This window comes from Zalophus californianus, chromosome 14 (assembly GCF_009762305.2).
Source record: "Zalophus californianus isolate mZalCal1 chromosome 14, mZalCal1.pri.v2, whole genome shotgun sequence".
Taxonomy (NCBI): domain Eukaryota; kingdom Metazoa; phylum Chordata; class Mammalia; order Carnivora; family Otariidae; genus Zalophus; species Zalophus californianus.
Genome location: NC_045608.1, coordinates 53,643,571 through 53,664,046, shown reverse-complemented (window position 1 = coordinate 53,664,046; position 20,476 = coordinate 53,643,571). Strand labels below are relative to the sequence as shown.

Below are 20,476 nucleotides of genomic sequence, written 5' to 3'. Positions count from 1 at the left end.
AACTTTTTAACATAATATATGAATAAGAAGTATTAACACTACATAACATTATCAGAGGAAGCGTGGTACAGAGGAACGACTGGCTAATCCTGTGTCATTTGTAGTAGTGTGATCTTAGGCAACACATCGCGCAACACTGGATCTCCATTTCCTCCCCTTATAAAATGAAAGAATAGACCACATCAGCTTTTGTCTCAAACTGATGTACTTTGAGATATTCCACAAGCTGTGAATAGGTCCACCACCTATTTCCACAAAATTGTGCACAAACTGATTTGGGAAGCTCTAGGATAAACAAAGTTTCTCTGCTAAGGAAAACGTTAAGTATTACCCAAACTTATGTTGTGAGGAAATATGAAAATTTCCCACAACAGTGTGCAAACGGAACAGAATTTGAGAAATATTTAAGGACACTTCCAGCTCTAAATTTATCTCTAAACATTCTAATTAGAACCAAACTCACTAAAATCTTTATTTCTTCTCTCCTAAGGCTATCAAATACCAAACTTGATCATTTTGCTTTAAAAAAAAAAACTAGATAAATCATAGCCATCTGCATCTGGGGTCCAGAGTACACATAAATTTAATCCAATCCCCTATAAATGCAAATATTCAATCTTCTTCCTCTAACAAAAGTTGAGAGCAAATAGTGTAATAACAGATCCCAGAAAATGAGTTTCCTAATTAGCACTGAACAAGTCACTTTTCCCCTCTACAATCAGTTTCCTCAACCATAAAATACCTACAGTTGCAACTACTGTTCAAAGGATTAAAATGGGTAATACAGTAAAATGCTTATCACAGTATTTTTGACAGTTACAAGTACACCATAAACAGTAGCTAATTTCACTAACATACATTTGATATGATTACCAATTAAGACCACAAATTAAAATATTAAAAATATTCATCCTAGTAAAAAAAAATTCATCAAGAAAATGCAAAGTAAACACGGCTGAGATACCATCTTTCAGCTGTCAAACTAAAAACTAGCTTTAAAAATAATAACCAGTATTAGAAAAGATATAAAGAAATGAGTACTCTAAATTTCTGGGTAACAATTTGTCAGTATTATCAAAATCCTTAAAGAGAGGGCATCCCAAAAGTCTGAGTGCCACTTAGAGCTTTAATAATTTCAGAAAGTATAAAAACTACAGTTACAAAACCATCATTTGTAAGTTCAATTGTTAAAAACTGAAATTTAATTGTCTATATATTTTGTAAATTTTGAATAATAAATTTTTAACTTAAATTCTTTGTTTTAGTCAGTGTTTGCATTCTGTAATCAAAGGGACTATAAAAGAGAAAAAAAAAGAAGGATGAGTCAGGGAAAAAAAAAAAGGCAAGACCAACTGGGGCAATAGTCTAGACCATGAAAGGTCTGCACTAAGGCAGGGGTAGGAGAACAGAGGATCTCTATTCTGAGACACAGTTCTCACTTCCTGATTGTGTATATAGGGAGCCTCTTATGTTAACAAAATCAACAGAATGTTATGACAATTACTTGTGGGGGGATAAGAAAGATAAGAATTTCTGACCTAGAACACTGAGTAAAAGGCAACTGGATTAACCAAGTTAAGAAATATTGGAAGAGTTGGTCTGACAGAGGAAGACGGGTGCAAGTTCAAAGTACCTACAAAAATCTCAATGCATGATATCCAGTGAACAATTGGAAATACAGATCTGGAAATCAGGGAGAAAAATATGGAGAGCAGTGCAAGTGCAAAGAACACTAAAGAAACAATCTAGAGAAGTATAAACATTTAAAGGAGTGTTGAGAGGAAGAGCCAAAGAAAAAGATTAAGTAATACTAGATAAGCCAAGTCTAATAAGCTATCAAAGAGAAAAAATAAAAAGATGAAGGTAAAACTGTCACCAAATTATTAAGCTAAACTTTTCTCTTTAAATAAGGAATCAGGGGCGCCTGGGTGGCTCAGATGGTTAGGCGTCTGCCTTCGGCTCAGGTCGTGATCCCAGGGTCCTGGGATCAAGTCCCGCATCGGGCTCCCTGCTCAGTGGGGAGCCTGCTTCTCCCTCTGCCTCTCTCTCTCTCTCTCTCTCTCTCTCTCTCTCTGTCTCTCATGAATAAATAAATAAAAAAAAATCTAAAAAATAAAAAAATTAAATAAATAAATAAATAAATAAGGAATAAAAAACTGTCAACAAAAGTTCATACCAGCAAAATTCATTACAAAGAGATAATCATGCATAAAAATGATACTTGAAAGAAATGAAGTAGAACACTATTAGAAGGCAAATCAGTCAATATGCTGGCTAATTTAACAATTAATTATAAATAAAACATAAACATAGAATATTAAAAGATCTTGAACAACCAAGATGCACAAATGAACACTGTATTTACAGGAAGGGGATAAAATAAAGCAAAGTTTTAAAGCCCACTCATTGATTCAATAACTAAAATAGTAAAAATGTGGTAACACCACATACCAACCAGAATGACTAAAATGAAAAAGGTGGAAAATACAAAGTGTTGAGGAGGATGTGAGCCAACCTAAACTCCCATTTGATCTATTAGAATGCAAACTGATACAACCATTTGGTAAACTGACAGTATCCACTATAACCCAGTCATTCCATTCTAAGGTTTATACCCAATAGAACTGCAATATATGATCAGAAGAAATTTCTAAAAAGTTCACAGCCACACTATGGTAATAGCCAAAAGCTGAAAATTATACAAACGTCCATCAACAGAAGAATGAATAAATTGTAGCATATTCATAAAATTAAAACTATAAGATACTATAGTGAGAATAAATATGGATGAATATAATGTTAAGCTAAAGGAGCCAGATGTAAAAGAGCACAACTATATGATTCTCTTTTTATAAAGTACAAAACATGCTTAAATGTTGAATGAATTTTTACTAAAAAGGAGAAACAGATACAGTAATTTCTATTTGCCACTTTCAAAAATATTGGCAATGGCTACAAAAAGAAGACTTAAAGGCATAAAATATAGAAAAGCAAGAAATAAAAATCACTTTAGAAGACAAAACTGTTTTGTTAGAAAATACTCAATTAGCCCCCAAAATTATAACACATAACAACTGTACAACACAAACTCTCCAAATATTAATTACATTACTAAAGATTATTGATAGTGTCAAAAAATGAAAAATATTCATATAAAAAACTAAAAAAAGTAGTCAGGTTTAAAATTAGCTTAGGACTTTGTATTCAAAATGCAAACAATAAATGAAGAAACAAAAATTTCTAGTGGAAATACACGTAATAAAGTAATAAAGGCAAAACAGGACTTTATTAAATAGATACTGAAATGTCTTAAAGACTGGCAAAAATACATCTTAAAAAGCAAAAATGATTGGGGTGCCTGCTGGAGCAACTGGTAGAGCACATGACTCGAACTCGGGTTATGAGTTCAAGCCTCATGTATGGCACAGAATTTACTTAAAATTTAAAAAAAAAATTTAAAGGGCGCCTGGGTGGCTCAGTTGGTTAAGCGACTGCCTTCGGCTCAGGTCATGATCCTGGAGTCCCGGGATCGAGTCCCACATCGGGCTCCCTGCTCAGCGGGGAGTCTGTTTCTCCCTCTGACCCTCTTCCCTCTCGTGCTATCTCCCATTCTCTCTCTCTCAAATAAATAAAATCTTTAAAAAAAATAATAAAAAAATAAAAATTTAAAGCAAAAACGATTAACAAATGTGCAAAAAGTGATTTAATGGAAGAAAAGATAGACTTCAATAAATGATGCTAGAGCAATCGGACGTCTATAGGCACAAAAATGAACCTCAATCTCAGTCGGCCACCTTATACAAAAATTAACTTGAGACACAGGACCAGAGCATGGGGATCCAGCTAGATGGGATGGCAGGCACAGGGGACCTTCCTAAAGGAAAGGATCAGAAACATTCACAAAGGAAACGAACCATGTTCACTGAGAAACAACTGGCAGATTTAGAATTCTTGTTCAGCAAGAACCCATACCCCGCTCCCAGCCTTCAGAAAGAAATGGCCTCGAAACTGGAGATACATCCCACCGTACTGCAGGTTTGGTTCAAGAACCACAGAGCAAAAGTCAAGAAAGCCAAACAACAGCAATTAGCTGGGGCGGAAGTCAAGGCCCGCTCTTCCAAGAGACACACGGATGCCGCTCCAGGAGCCCCCGATGGTGCCTACCCTGCTTCCCTAGTTTATACAGATCACCCCATACCTTCCTTCCAACTCAGCATATGCTCCAATTTTAAGGCTCTCTCAGACCATCCTTCTGGCCACAAAATAGTCCATTTCGGCTGCTGCCGAGATCCTAACATCTACTCCCTATGTCCCATTACGGAATCCCAAATTCTTTCCACAAGCTTCACTGCTAATTCTTTGGGTTCTTCATCTCCACAAAGAACTTAGTGAGCAAAGCCAGACACAAAAGGTCACCTACTGTAACGATTCTCAGTGATTCCAGACAAGAGACAGAGTCAGGATCTACGCAACATGGAGGCATTTCAGAAACGGGCTTCGTGAAAAAAAAAAAAGACCCACAAGTGCCCGTGGGGTGGAACTGAGTGGCAAGAGTCGCTCAACAAAGTATTGCGATGGGGATGTTTCATGTTGTAATTCAGATGGCAGGAACCTGCATGTATAAATTCATCCAAAGACACAACTGTAATATTGTATAACATACACCACAATAAAAAAATCATGTGACAGGACGGAAGCATCAGCTAATGCCACTGGCAGTAACCATTTTGCAATATATAAATGTATCAAATCAACACATCATACACCTTACACTTATATCTCAGTAAAGCTGGAGACAACTTTTAAATTATATCTCAATAAATATATACAATGAGACTAAAAAAAAAAAAAAAAAAAAAAAAAAATTAACTTGAAACAGGTCAGACTGTAGTAAACTGGGAAATTGCCATACAAAAATATATTCACTTTCTAATGCCCAGAACAAGTGAATATTACCTTATATTACAACAGCTCTGATTAAAGTTAAGGATTTGGGGATGGGGAAATTAGCTGGGATTATCCAGATGGGTCCTAAATGCCATCACAAGTGTCTTTGTAAGAGAGGCAAAGGGAGATTTGACACAGACATACAGGAGAAGGCCATGTTCAGATGAAAGGAGAGATTAGAATGGTGTGGCTAGAATGGTGTGGCCTCCAGGACCTCAGGACACCTTTGCCACACCTTGACTTGGGCTCAATGAAATTAGTTTCAGACTTCTACCCTCCAGAATTATGAGAAAATAAATTTCTGGGGATGCCTGGGTGGCTCAGTCGGTTAAGCTTCTGCCTTCAGCTCAGGTCATGATCCCCGCAATGGAGTCGCCCATCAGGCTCCTCGCTCAGCGGGGAGTCTGCTTCTCCCTCTGCCTGCCAATCCCCCCTGCTTATACTCTCCCTCTCTGGCAAATAAATAAATAAATAAAATCTTTAAAAAAAAAAAAGAAAGAAAAGAAATTTCTGTTATTAGAAGGCACCAAGGATGTGCTAATTTGTTACAGCAGCCCTAGGAAACTAATACACAGTTAAATGTAAAACATTAAACTACAAAACTTTTAGGAAAAAAATAGGAGAAAATATTCACAATACAGAGTTAGATTTAATGTTAGAAGCACATCCTAAATAGAAAAAATTGATAAAGTGGACTTCACAAAAATTAAGAACATTTGCTAAGCAAAAAGACTCTACTAAAAAGAAAAAGAAACTATAGACTAGAAGGAAACATTTATAAATCACTTATCTAGCAAAAGTATAGTATCTAGAATATATAAAGAAGTCTCAAAGCTCAACAGTGAAAAAGCAAACAACCTAGGGGTGCCTGAGTGGCTCAGGTGGTTGAGCTTCCTACTCTTGATTTTGGCTCAGGTTGTGATCTCCGGGTCCTGAGATCAACCCCCATGTGATGGGTTCCATGCTCAGCAGTGAGTCTGCTAGAGATTCTCTCTCTCCCTTTGCCCCTCCCCCACTCACTCTCAGTCGTTCTCTCAAATAAATAAATACTTTTTTTTTTTTTAAAGCAATCTATGGGGTGCCTGGGTGGCTCAGTCGGTTAAGCATCTGCCTTCGGCTTGGGTCCTGGGATCAAGTCCCACGTCGGGCTCCCTGCTCAGTGGGGAGTCTGCTTCTCCCTCTGCCTGCCGCTCCCCCTGCTTGTGCACATGCTCGCTCTCTCTCTCTATATATAAATAAATAAAATCTTAAAAAAATAAAAAGGCAATCTAATTAAACCACAGGCAAAAGACATGAAGAGACAAGATTTTACATTAAGACTCTACAGATGATAAATAAGCACACAAAAAGATGTTCAACATCATTAGCCTTTATATACTAAAAACAAATACCGTATGATTTCACTCATATGTGGAATTTAAGAAACAAATGAGCATGGGGAAAAGAAGAGAAAGGGGAAAACCAAGAAGCAGACTCTTAACTAGAGAACAACTAATGGTTACTAAAGGGGAGGTTAGCGGGGGGACGGGTTAAACAGGTGATGAGTATTAAGGAGTGCACTTGTTGTGATGAGCAATGGATGTTGTATGGAAGTGTTGAATTACTATAGCGTACACCTGAAACTAATATTACAGTTTGTTGCCTAACTAGAATTTAAATAAAAGCTTAATAAATAAACAAAAATTTTAAAAAAGAAGTCAAATATACTAAAAAGGTTTTTTAAAACAGTGGAAAAAGAATGCCCTTGAAGAAATACTGAAGTGAAATGAATAAGAATGGCAAATTAAGATTCAAAAGCACACACACTAAATATTTCAGATTCCAAGTGGGTCCAAAAGTTGGAAAAAATTTTTAAGAGATTCAACAAATAAAGTTGAATATCATCATAACCTTAAGGAGAATCAAATATCTTAAATCTGAATGTATAAGATGTAATAATACACAAAAGGAAAGCACTAAATAGAAAAACAATTTAAAGTTTAAGTAATAAATATACAATAATCACTGAAATATAGCCAAAGAAATGATCACAATATACTTAAGAGCACTCTGTGAATAGTAAAAATATAAATTTAATATAGAAAAATGCATACAGCCTTGCTAGCAACTAAAAAAACTAGATTTTAAAGTGACCTCTAGAGGGCGCCTGGGTGGCTCAGTCGTTAAGCGTCTGCCTTCGGCTCAGGTCACGATCCCAGCGTCCCAGCGTCCCAGCGTCCTAGGATCGAGTCCCACATCGGGCTCCCTGCCCGGCAGGAAGCCTATTTCTCCCTCTCCCACTCCCCCTGCTTGTGTTCCTGCTCTCGCTATCGCTGTCTCTGTCAAATAAATAAATAAACTTTAGAAGAAAAAAAAAGTGACCTCTAGAAACCATTTTGAGGGGCGCCTGGGTAGCTCATTCGGTTAAGTATCTGCCATCGGCTCAGGTCATGATCCCAGGGTCCTGGGACAGAGTCCCCCATCAGGCTCCCTGCTCAGCGGGGAGTCCGCTTCTCCCTCTCCCTCTTCCCCCTGCTTGTGCATGCCCTCTCCCTCTCTCTCAATAAAATATTTTAAAAAATAGACACCATTTTGAACTTTATTTTTTTTAAAGATTTTATTTATTTGGGAGAGAGAGAGAGCTCCCAGGAGCGGGGGGAAGGGGCAAAGGGAGAAGGAAAAGCTGATTCCCCACTGAGCAGGGAGCCCTACAAGGGGCTCAATCCCAGGACCCTGAGATCATGACCTGAGCTGAAGGCAGACGCTTAACCAACTGAGCTACCCAAGCGCCCCCATTTTAAACCTTATTAAATTAGCATAAAATGCTAAAAAAAAAAAGTAGGCAAAGATGTTGGAATACAGATATACTTTTATAGTACTAAGGGCATTTTGCAAGTTACCCCAATTTTGTGGCAAGGATTATATTTATACAAACAACAGTAACTATTTATTGAGTACTTAAAATGTGATAGGCAGAGTTCCAGATACATTATATTATAATCTTGAGTTCTTTTAAAATAACACTGTAAATATTTTAAATGGTCTTTTTTTTTTTTTTTACATTGAGGAAACTAAGGCTTAAAAAATGAAAAGTTTAGAAACCTGTAAGAGGCTGAAGGCTAAAAGATATTTCTTCATTAAAATACAAGGCCCTGTGTGTTCCCTCTACTTCGGGGTCTTTGCCTAGAATGTTCCCTCTCCCCAGAATATTCTATACACAAATACAGCCCTCCACAAATTAACACCTACACATCACTTAGATCTCAGAAAGGGTCTTTGATTACCTACCCATCCACCCATCAACCACCCCAGATCTGGTCTCCTTCTTATTCTCTCTCTCTCTCTCTCCCAGAACCTGAGAGTTTGTAATTACAAGTTTATCCAAGTGTTTATTTGAATTAAAATACATCTTACCAACAACAGCTTCAAGGGCAAGTATCATATCTATCTGTTCACCACTGTATGCCCAGCACTATAAGCCAGCTGAGCACCTAGGAGGCATTCATTAATATTTGTTAAAGCAATGAATGTCAACTTACCTTAATCCCAAAACTGTTAAATCACTTAACTCAATGACAGAATCCAGTTTTCAAATCAAAACCATAGGCACCTGCCATGTACAAAACACTCCCCTAGAGCTGCAATCATCCTTGTGTGACAGAGCTGACAAATTCCCTTGTATTTACCCTTTGACCCAGCAATTTCACTTGCGAGAATTTATCTTACAGGAAAAAACTCTCACATGTGAAATGGTATTTATACAAGTTTAATCACTGCAGCAAAAGATTAGCAACAACCTAAGTGTTCATCAATATAAAATTGGATAAATAATGATACATCAAACAGAGACACCTGGGTGGCTCAGTCAGTTAAGCATCTGCCTTTGGCTCAGGCCATGATCCCAGGATCCTGGGATCAAGTCCCACAACAGGCTCTTTGCTCAGTGCAGAGCCTGCTTCTCCCTGTGCCCCTTCCCTCTCGTGTTCTCTCTCTGACAAATAAATAAAATATTAAAAAAAAAAAAAACATACATCGGGACGCCTGGGTGGCTCAGTCAGTTAAGCTTGTCTGCCTTCGGCTCAGGTCATGATCCCAGGGTCCTGGGATCAAGTCCCACATTGGGCTTCTTGCTCAGCAGGGAGCCTGCTTCTCCCTCTGCCTGCCATTCCCCTTGCTTATACCCTCTCCTTCTCGACAAATAAATAAATAAAATCTTCTAAAAAAAAGATACATCAATGTAATATTAGAACACTAAATATGTTCCATAAAGTCAGGTTTGTTGATTATAGCCCTAGCAACTACAATACTACTAGCTCATAATGGCCACTCAATGTTGGTTGAATAAATGAAGAAAACTACAACCAAAATATGTATATCTGTATTGATATAGAATGATCTCCAAAATAACATGAAAATAGCATGGTACAAAAGAATGCATATAGAATGCTGTTCTTTCTGAGAAAAACAAAAAATATTTATAACCTTGTTTATATATACATCTCTGGAAGGATATCTAAGGTAACAGTGATTGTGGGAAACACATTATTTCCTGCTGTACCTGTAAAATGGTGAATTACAATATACTCCATTCATAATAATTCCTTTGGTATTAAATATCTGAACCAAAAAACTTGAAACCTTTCCATTTATGATTATAATCTAGCTTTTTGTGTTAGATGCTATAGTTATCAAACAGTAATTTTATGCTTGTATAGCTTTTGAAAACTGTAAAACAAGATTATTATTATTCACAAACATTACCTAATTTGGCCCTTGCAACAATCCTGAAGTATGTTGCTTCTACCCATCTTATGGACAAGAAAACAGGCTGAAAAGAAGTTAAATGACTTGAGAAAGTAATACAGCTAATAAGCTATGGCCTCCCAAGACAAACTCATTCATTCCTTTACTCAATACTAAATGTGTTTGGTAGACTCCAGTAGGTAAAAAGAGATGTAGGGTGCTGCCTTTATAGAGCTTACAGTGAGAAGGACATTAGTCAAATCATCTGATTCCGTAAATGTTATGATTATAAAATGCGAAAAGTGCAAAGGAAAATTATTCAGGTCTTTTATCTCCAATTCTACCATTCCTTCCTCTGCACCACCAAGCACCAAGTTTCCCCAGATATAAAATTTGCGTATTTCTCATCTCCCTTTGGCTAGACTACTTGAATTTGCTAAACAGAACCTATTTCAAAACAAAGTAGAAGGGGAGGGAAAAAGATGCAAATCAAAATTACTAAAACTATTTTGATATATCAAAGGAGCTTGCATCTTTCGGATAGTACATTACCCAGAAACAACTTAAAAGGTTATTTTTAAGTTTCCTTCAATTTTAAACTAGCAGATGCCAGATGAATTTCTGTTCTTACCCATTCTCCTAACAAAAGGCTGATCAACAGACATTGGAAGAGAAAAACTTTCCCATCCAAAATGCTCCTGATTTTAGTATTAATTAATTAAAAATCCAGCATTTTTTTAATAGTTAAAATTTATAAGGACAAATGTCCCAAAGAGACTATCAAAAGAAAAAGGTTATAGGCGCCTAGATGGCTCGGTCAGGTAAGTGTCCAACTCTGGATTTCCACTCAGGTCATGATCTCAGGGTTGTGAGATTGAGCCCCAGTGGGCTCACACTAAGCATGGAGCCCGCTTGGGGTTCTCTCTTACAGCACATGTAATATCATCCCACCTAGTCAATCAAATATTAATAGATAGATGACAGAAAGATAAAAATACATAAATCAGTTAAACCCATCAATCAGCCAGCCAACCTTTAGAAAGAATTAGGGTGCTGTGACTGTTTCACTTCATTCCTTACATCTTTTTGCACCCTGTATTAAGTCACATTTATAAATAGAAAAATAAAACTATTTTAATTTTGGAAAGAAAGAAAGTTGCAATTATCAAAGTAAGTTTTTGGTATTCTTGAAAATGGGTTTTTTGGTTTCTTATACTACTAAAGAATAGTTGACATAAAATGTTATATTAGTTTTGGGTGTACAACATAGTGATTGGATACATTACTCAATGTCTACCACAATAAATGTAGTCACCATCTGTCCCCACACAATATTATTACAATATTATTGACTATATTCCCTATGTTGTACTTTTCATCCCCAGGACTTATTTTGTAACTAGAAGTTGTACCTCTTAATCCCCCCCTACACTTATATAGGCCATCCCCCAATGGCAACCATGAGTTTGTTCTCTGTATTTATGGGTCTATTTCTGTTTATATGTTCATTTGTTTTGTTATTTAGATTCCACACGTAAATGAAATCATATGGTATTTGTCTTTCTCTGTCTGACTTATTTTACTTAGCATAATACCTCTATAGGTCCATCCATGTTGTCACAAATGGCAAGATCTCACCCTTTTTTATGGCTGAATAATATTCCATGTGTGTCACACACGCCTACATATACATGTATATATATATATACACATCTTACTTAAAAAATCTAGCACCTTTTATCTTTCTAGTCTATAGTCAAAATCATTCCCCAAAACAACAAACTTAAGAGAAAAAAAAAATCAGAGATTTTTAGACTTAAAACTAAGTCAACCTTCTGTTACATAAGTAAATAGCATAGTTGTTTTCTAATTATGTCATTTTATAAATATTTGTCAAGAGAATCTGGATAAAGTCTTAAAATCCTTAAGAAAAAAGACAGTCTGGAGCAGCATTTATTAAATCAGCAAGAACCTACATGTCTGGCTTTAAGAATATAACAAGTCCATAGCAAGGAAGAAATTTTAAAATTATTTATTTAGAGCATGACTGCTCAAACAACAAGGTATCAATAAAGTTGTTAAAAAGACAAGAAATGTGGGGTGCCTGGGTGGCTCAGTTGCCTTTGGCTCAGGTCATGATCCCAGGGTCCTGGCTGGGACCAAGTCCCCCACCAGGCTCCCTGCGTAGCAGGGAGCCTGCTTTTCCCTCTCCCTCTGCCTCTGCCCCTCCCCACCCCACACTCCCTAGTGCACGCGAGTGCGCATGCTCTCTCTCTCTCTCAAATAAATAAAATCTTTAAAAATAAATAAAATAAAATAAAATGATAAGAAATATAAACTGAAAATTTAGGAACTGGACAACCCAAAGCAAGTCGATAAGCACATGCCTACATGCCCAATAAGTGAAAGCTGATTTATATTAGCTCATTTTTAAAGATGCCTCCTTACAGAGATGCCCCACAACAGATTAGATTCCATCTTTAAGGGGCACCTGGATGGCTTAGCCGTTTAAGCATCTGCCTTCGGCTGAGGTCATGATCCCAGGGTCTTAGAATTGAGCTCCTTGCCCAGCGGCAAACCTGCTTGTCCCTCTCCCTCTGCCCTTCCTCCTGCCCCTTGCTCTCTTTCTCTCTCTCTCTCTAGTAAATAAATAAATTCTTTAAAAAAAAAAAAAAAGATTCCATCTTTAAGAGTCTGGCAAGGCATCAACTTATTACATGTAATTTTCATTGTGATGGAGCTTACTTTTAACCATGTACAAAAGTTATTCCCTTAACCACTCAAAACAGGAAAGAGGAGAGGTTTGGTTCAAAGAGCCTTTGAAGATTACAAATGAAAACACCGGAAGAAATATCTTACTATGCCAGTTTGTACCTTCTTCTGAAACCTTACTTTGAATACCTGCTCAACTTTAATATTCCTTTTTTTAAAAGATTTTATTTATTTATTAGAAAGAGAGAGAGAACATGAGCAGGGGAGAGGGGCAAAGGGTGAGGGAGAAGCAGGCTCCCCGCTGAGCAGGGAGCCAGACATGGACATGGGGCTCAATCCCAGGACCCTGGAATCACGACCAGAGCTGAAGGCAGATGCTTAACCCATTGAGCCATCCAGGCACTCCTCAACTTTAATATTCTTAATTCAGCTTTACTTGCTTTTTAAAATACTACATCTGATCACTCTAAGGTAACTAACACTGCTTCCTTAAAATTCTTCTGTTTCCATACAGTCACACTCTATGCTAGATTTCTTCCTATCCTGTCCATTCCTTCTCAGACTGTACTTTTCTCCACTCCAGATTTAAATATGCATTCTCCAGCACTTGTCCTATCTAGGCCCTCTGCTATCTTCCAACTTACAGACCTCCCTCAGTGGCTACATCCATATTCACAGCTTTAGTTCCATGTATTCCAGATCCACATACATACACTCAACTACTGGGCATCATCAAATCTTACACTGATTTCCTCAAAATGTCAGGAATCTCTCCTCTCCATTCCCACTATCATTACCTTAATTCGGGTTCTAACCATTCTCTCTCTGACACAGCAATGAATCATCTCCTCACTAGTCTCACTACTACACCAAGCTGGGTCCTGCTACTAAAGCAAACTTTCTAAAATTGAAACGTGATCATGCTGCTTCTCTGCCAAAAATTACTGAATAGGTCTCTATGGCTTTCAAGAAAAAGCTCAAATTGGCTTACACGGAAAGTTCCTGCCAATACCTCTAAACTCTATCTCTACTACACTCATCCTTTGGCTTCAGCCTGGAAACAGTCATCCTCTGTAACCCCTCCTTGTGTCTGCATATGCTGTAAATCCAATCAGAGTATTCCCCAACAAACCCTGAATAACCAATTCTGACCTAAAGTATTACTACATCCAGGAAATCTCCCCTTTAGTCATGGGCTGATTTAGACAACTGCTCTCCATGCTCACATAAAATTTTCCTCCTAAATCACTTCCATTATCAGTCACATTCATGCTTAGGTCTTCTCCATTAGACTGTTAACAATCCCCAGGGAAACAGCACTTTGTACTCTTTGTACCTAACATACAGAAAACACTCAACAATTGCTGTTTGAAGGAATAAATGGGGATTATATAGAAATTTATAAAATGGTGAAGTTATTCTAATGATAATGAACTTGTTCCTTCCATTAGAATAGTCAGTGGGCAAATCTTCTGCTGTCCTTGAAATGGCAATGAAAATTTTTCATTTTCTAACAGATCCATAGTGACCCAAAGCCCTTATCACCTCATTTCTTGCTATCTATGAATCAAAAACTGATTTTGGGGCGCCTGGGTGGCTCAGTCGTTAAGCGTCTGCCTTCGGCTCAGGTCATGATCCCAGGGTCCTGGGATGGAGTCTCACATCGGGCTCCCTGCTCAGCAGGAAGCCTGCTTCTCCCTCTCCCACTCCCCCTGTTTGTGTTCCTGCTCTCACTGTCTCTCTCTGTCAAATAAATAAATAAAATCTTAAAAAAAATAAAAAAAAACAAAAACTGATTTTGTAGCTAAATATAAATATTTTTTAAGGCACAGGTTGGTCCTTTGTGAAAAAGGAAGAGCAAATGACATAGTAAGTTTTATTATTTTAAATAATTGTATTTCCCCACCAAACTCCTTCCAGTCAATCAAGATCCTGCTCTACCATTACCATCCCTTCCAAATAAAACTTTTCTCCCCTATGCCTTCTTTAATTCAGAGCAACTATGTGTGTTTGGGGGACAGAGGGGTAGGAGATGGGTTGATAAAGGAGGGGATGGAGAAGGGTGATAAAGCAGTATCAACAAAATCTACTCTCCATTTCCATATCCAGTCTAACCACATGCAAGTCCAATGAGATGATTATAGAAAAAGGTCCTCAACAATCATGTCCACTCTTTTCCATACCGCTGATGTCAAGCCACATTACAGTCTGATTTAAAATGTCCCACAAGGGAAGTAAACTAGAGCAAACTGCATGGAATTTTGAGGAGAGCTTAAAGATTACAATGAGTTCTATGAGGTCAGTGACCCAAAGAGTAACTGAAACGATTCTGTCCAGAAACATCTACTTCCTCTCACTCTGACCTCCTACCCTCCTTTTTGTCCACCCACTGCCAGCACAAGCACAGGAAAGGCATCAAGTTACAATAATGAATACTGACAGATTAAAGGCCAAAAAGTTATACATTGTGCACTGAACATCTCAAAATATTTCTCTTAACAATCTGCATTTGTTGAATCAAATAACAAAGCAATTTCAGACTGTCATTCACCTCCCATAACATAGCAAAACATTAACTGGCACAATTCCTATAATGAAATCACATACTCCTAGCTCACATAACTGCAGAATAGGAATAAGGTTAAAAAGTGCAGTCAAGATTGAGGATCAGAGTGAGAAAAATGACTATCAAACAATAATAAAATATCTGAAGAACCCCAAATTCAATCCATTCTTTACAAAATTACAGAACCTATCTCTCCAAAAAAAAAAAAAAAAAAGTCAAAGGAGAAATACATTTATAAACTTGTTCCACTCTTTTCAGCTATTATGCAAGCACACAGAACTTTCAAATCTGAGTGTATTTTTTCAAATAAAGATTTCCAAGCTTCACCTGCCAGAAATTCTTTTGTAAATCTGGAATGGAGCCTGGGTATTGGTATGTTTACTTAAAAAGTTCCCCAAGGACTCTGATCAGCAGCCAGGTTTGTCAGATGTGCTATATATCTTTACAAGAAGGGCTCCTGCCAACCCTTACTGACACTCTAGCCGTCTGTAAAATTATCGAAGTTCTTCCTATAAATATGCCAAATCAAACAGCACCATGCCACCTCACCTAATCCCTTTGTGTTCTCCCTCACCCCTGGAGTTACTGCCTTATCTTCAGTTCATTCCATGAAACAGCAATCTTCCTTTCCTATCTCCACCTTCGTAGTAACCAAGTAATAAGCAGAAGGGTAAAACAAAGGGAAACTATCACTTCAATACCCGGAAATCCTGTCAGTTCTAACATGAGAGAAGAAAACCCATTCTAGATCATTCCAACATGTACCGAATTTTAAAGGGTGATTTGTGAAGCAGGGTTGAAAGTAACTTAGGTAAGACTTCTTGGACCTGGAAAGAATGGGCCCAGGGTTCTCAAAGGGAAAACTTTTAAAAGCAGGGCAGGTCACAGAGAGGAGGTAGTTGCGGGGAGCAGGCTGGTGCTCGCACCTTCGGCCGGTTTTGACACTCGACACCCCAGCCTTCACTCAGGTTGCTAGGAAACAAAAAGGCTCCACGTTCCCTGCAATTCCTCCCGGGCCTGGAGGAGAGGGGGGCCTCCGGGGCCTGAAGACACGACCGGGACGAGCCTGGCCACTGCCCCGGGGGCGCGAAAGCAAGGGAGGGATACCCGGGGGCCGGGGGGCTCGGGCAGAGGGGCCGGCCCAGGAAGCTGGCCCCGAGCTCGGGAGGAGGGCGGGCCGGAACGCGCCCTCCGTGCCGAGGGGCGCTTGGGCAGGTCGCGGTGGGCTCTGCTCCCGCCAGGCCGCAGCCGAGCTGCATGCGGGGCCTAAACGACCACCCGGCTCCGCGCGGGGGAGGAGGCGTCTACTCACACGTGCTGACAGGCCGCGGTCCTCACGGGCGTTTTGAGCACCTCCTGACAGACAGGGCAGTAGAAATCATCTTCGGTGTAGGACGTGGCCGCGGAGAGCTCCTCGGCCATGGTGGGGGATGGGGGGAATCAAGGAGATGGCGGCAGCGGCAGCGGCGGCGACAGCGGCCAAGCTGGCGGTGGCAGCCCGGGGCCCGACTCTCTACGCGAACCCGGAGGGGGAGGGGAATCGCGTCAGGAAGCTGCTCGCGCCAGGAAGGGGGCGGGGCGGGATGGGGCGGGGCCGAACTCCGAGTCTCTAGGGCCGCACGCGCCGGGCGACGGCCGGCCCCTGGGGCTGCTCCTCCCGCTGGGGCAGGCCGGGAAGGGAGTTGCAGGCGGGAAGCGGCGGTGGAGAGAGCAGCCAGTGGCTTCACCTTCACTTCCACCCCGGCTCGGAGCCGGCGGTAGGCCGCCCCTCTGCCCGGGAAGGAAGGCGACCGCCCAGCCGTCCCCAGCCGGCGGCCTCCCGCGCGAGGCCGCTGCCTTACCTGGCTCCACGAGGCGGCCGCGGTTCCGCCCCCGGCCATCTTCTCCGCCTCCGACTCCTTTGCCCCCACCCTCCGCCCTCCGCCCTCCGCCCTCCGCCCTCCGCCCGCGCAGCAGTCCCGCTACCGGCCTCTACCCACCCAGTTTGGCGGCTGCCTGCCCCGCCCCACACCGCCCCACACCGCCCCACACCGCCCCACACCGCCCCCGCCCCGCCCCTCCACTCCGCTTGCGTTGCGGCTCACTTAGGAGTCCCGGAGAAGCGCCGCTGAGAGAGCTGCTTTCCAGGCGCGGTTGGTGGAGAAGTGGCCCTGCGCTGTCCCCGGGCTTCTTGTCCGGCCGCTGCCGCCTTCGCAGCGGAGGCGGGGAGGGGAATAGTGAGCGGAGTGCTCAGTGTTCATCGGCCCGAAAGGGGGCCGGGCCGGAGGCTCATGGTGCACCGGGATCCCACCGCCCTCTCCAGCAGCTCTCCTGTGGCATTGCGCTGCCTGCAGCCAGCTCGGGGGGGTCACCGAACACAAGAGGGCGACGAACAGGGGGACAGAGAGTGAGGAGAGGGCGGGGTGAGGAGGGCGGCCTCCATAGCAACCGGCGCGTGTCTCCCGCAGCAGGTTGTGACATAAACAGCTGGGTGCCCACCTGTACCCATCCCCCACAGTCTCCCTCCGGCGGGACTCCATTTCTCACCGCTTCAATCAAATACATTGGGTTTGGGGCGCCTGGGTGGCTCAGTTGGTTAAACGACTGCCTTCAGCCCAGGTCATGATCCTGGAGTCCTGGGATCGAGTCCCACATCAGGCTCCCAGCACAGCGGGGAGCCTGCCTCTCCCTCTGACCCTTTCCCCTCTCGTGCTGTTTCTCTCTCTCTTGCTCTCTAATAAATAAATGAATAAAATCTTTAAAAAAAATACATTGGGTTTTTCAGGAATTTTTCCTCAAAAAATATCGTTGTCTAATGCTAAACGGTATGGTCCTTACTATTTGCCCTTGACAGAATGCATGTCAAGATATGTTACGAAGCAAGTAATTTCCGTTATGGGATTTTGATCCTTTGGGGAAGAAAAATTAAAAATAAGCTCCCTTGAGAGGGTTTGAACTTTCGCCCTTAACAGTCTGACGAGTTACAGTCGCAGATGCAGTCTTCTACCACCAACACCTTTGGTTTTTGATAGCTTTGAAGAAAAGTGAGGTAGAAGCATGGATCTAAGCATTTCACCAACGTTATTCACTAATTTAAATGTTTCAATTTTTTAAATGGGTCCTTGGTTCCCAGATATATCCACACAATTGATAAATCCGTAAGATGGGGTCACAACCACATGAAAGGAGCTAAGGAAAATCTGGAACATCATAAAGCATCCTCAATTCGCTTCAGGAAGGAAAAAAAATTTCATTACCAGGCTTTGTTGAAGCTCTCCACCACAGTCTCAGTGAATAATAAACAGAAGCCATTGAATAGTTCAATTCTCTCATTTTTTGTCTACATTGTCTTTGGAACTGTTAGATGTTATGCTGGTGTCATGAACTTCGCTCTCAACTAGTTTACATTCTTGGGTGTCTAACAATATAAAAAGACAAAAAATGGTATTTGCCAAAGTATTGTTTTTCATAAACAGTAGCTATAATGAGGATGGGAAGTGGGATGACTAGATTGGTATGGGTTTAGAGAAAACCTGATGAAGGAAATGGGTCTTAGGGTGCATCTTAAAATGACAATTCCTAGAAAAATACTCACTGAATTGTTTGTCCAATGAACAGCTAATTCCCTTTACCAAACTACAACATTTTGTACTTTTGTTCCCTTTCCTCCCTAGAAAGACTAGTGGAAGCAGAGCAGGAAAGCTAATTTTAGCTTCAGATTTCCTGGGAGGAGAAAGAGCACTTGACAGGAGGCACACCAAAAAGCAGTAGTCCAGGTACTTTTCAAATTTATTTATAAAATGGTTCTTGGATTTTGAACTTCACCCTTTTGATAATAGATTTCCAATCATATCTCCCTCATTTTGACTACTTTAGGAAGTAAAGTGTATTTTCTGTTGAATAGAGTGTTTCCCTTTACACACTGGCAATCCTTAACCAGAACATTAATTTTGTGACTTTAATTTTATTTGCTTCACTCTTTCTCTGGCAGCTTTACTCATGCTCTAATCCAACATGTTTGCGTTACTTCCTCATATATTCTAAGAAGTCATTTTGAGGGTACATGTAAGCATATAGTTATCAGTATGTGGAAATCCATAAAAAATGGGGGTATAAGGAAAATGTGGTTACCCTCTGAGTGTTAAGCATAGACAAATAAACCATACTGGCCAAAAGACACAATCTGCTGTCTTTGACAGAATATGAAAAATTACTTGAGGGGCGCCTGGGTGGCTCAGTCGTTGGGCGTCTGCCTTCAGCTCAGGTCATGATCCCGGAGTCCTGGGATTGAGCCCCGCATTGGGCTCCCTGCTCCACGGGAAGCCTGCTTCTCCCTCTCCCACTCCCCCTGCTTGTGTACCCCCTCTTGCTGTGTCTCTCTCTGTCAAATAAATAAAATCTTTAAAAAAAGAAAAATTGATATTTTTATGGCAATGTCACAGATTTACTCAAAATACCTTCAGCTGTGTAAATAAAATATACTCAGCCTTTGGATAATAGGGGGAAAACTGCATATTACACCAACTTGATAAACTTAGTCTGTTGCAATAATTTAATTATTTTACATTTTGGTTAAAACACTTAAGCTTTTAATATTCCATCTCTCTCAGTCTGCCCCCCTTAAAATGACATCTAGAATGATCAGAGGGAGGACAAGGGATAGCTGACATGAACTTGAGACATTATTGGAGAATCTCAGTCCTGACATCCGTAAGGTCTCCTTTGAATTCTTGCTGGACTGTTCTGCAGGGAGGCTAATTTTGACTCATCTCTGAGATGCAATGTGTGCTGGGCATTCTGCTGCTGGTACGTGCTGGTAAAGACTACTCCTGCCTGTCTCAGCTGGGTCAAGGTCCTGTGGCATTCCCTGGTTGATTCAGCCTCACCAACACTATAGAACCCTCTGAATCTCTACTGCAATCATTTTTCAGTTTCTTGATCCTCAACATGGAAGGCCCGTCTTGCTCTACTCTCAACACAGCTACTGTCCGTGGCATCCCTTGGGGCCCTCTCCTCTCTCATTCTGGGAGGGAGAGTCATTCCTTCTAAACATCCCATGTCACTGAATTTGCATAAAGTGGTGACCCCTAGCTTGGTTCTGCACAACCAATAAGGCAGTGTGCTCTCAGCTCCCCGACCCTCACCACTCCCCTCAACCTATCTAATACACCTTTCCACTATTCCACCTTTCTTTTCCAACCACAAACCCTTGGACTGGAAAGAATGGACCTTTCTACCTCCTGCTTCCTGCCAATTGCCGCCCTCCCCCCCATATGCAAAACTCTTCAGCCAAGTCCGCGTGGCCAGGTAATTAACATACTAAAGGAGGAGATAAATGAATTTAGAAAATTAATTTCTTTCTTAAAGCCTGGCTTTGTCTTACTACAGAGCCTCAAAAGTCTGTTCTGCTGGTAAAAGTGGCTGCTTGCCTTTGAAGAAGCGAACTGGGAAGCTGGGGGATGGAATGGGAGGGAGGCTCGTGTTTCCCTGTCTACCCTTTAGTATCTTTTTTAATTGGGACCATATGCAGTGTCAACATTCAGCTGGTTT

The 20,476-nt window shown here is 40.8% G+C and overlaps 2 protein-coding genes across 4 annotated transcripts in view; one reads left to right on the top strand and one right to left on the bottom strand.

Annotated features, from left to right (window-relative positions):
• RNF138 (ring finger protein 138) overlaps positions 1–17,306 on the bottom strand; it is a 37,496-nt gene extending 20,190 nt beyond the window's left edge. The window contains exons 1-2 of one of the 3 annotated variants that reach the window (XM_027576794.1): positions 17,032–17,306; positions 16,260–16,460 (exon numbers count right to left, since the gene is read on the bottom strand). In XM_027576794.1, the coding sequence (XP_027432595.1) occupies positions 16,260–16,369 (110 nt within the window). In that variant the 5' untranslated portion in view covers positions 16,370–16,460; positions 17,032–17,306. Of the gene's footprint in view, positions 1–16,259; positions 16,461–16,788; positions 16,920–17,031 lie in introns of those variants that run through there. The other 2 variants (XM_027576792.1, XM_027576793.1) reach the window with 2 other exon arrangements.
• Positions 3,853–4,808, top strand: LOC118356271 (divergent paired-related homeobox-like). Its single transcript, XM_035723964.1, has one exon. The coding sequence runs from the start codon at positions 3,853–3,855 to the stop codon at positions 4,387–4,389; it is 537 nt and encodes a 178-aa protein (XP_035579857.1). The 3' UTR covers positions 4,390–4,808.
• Positions 17,307–20,476: the final 3,170 nt, after the last annotated feature.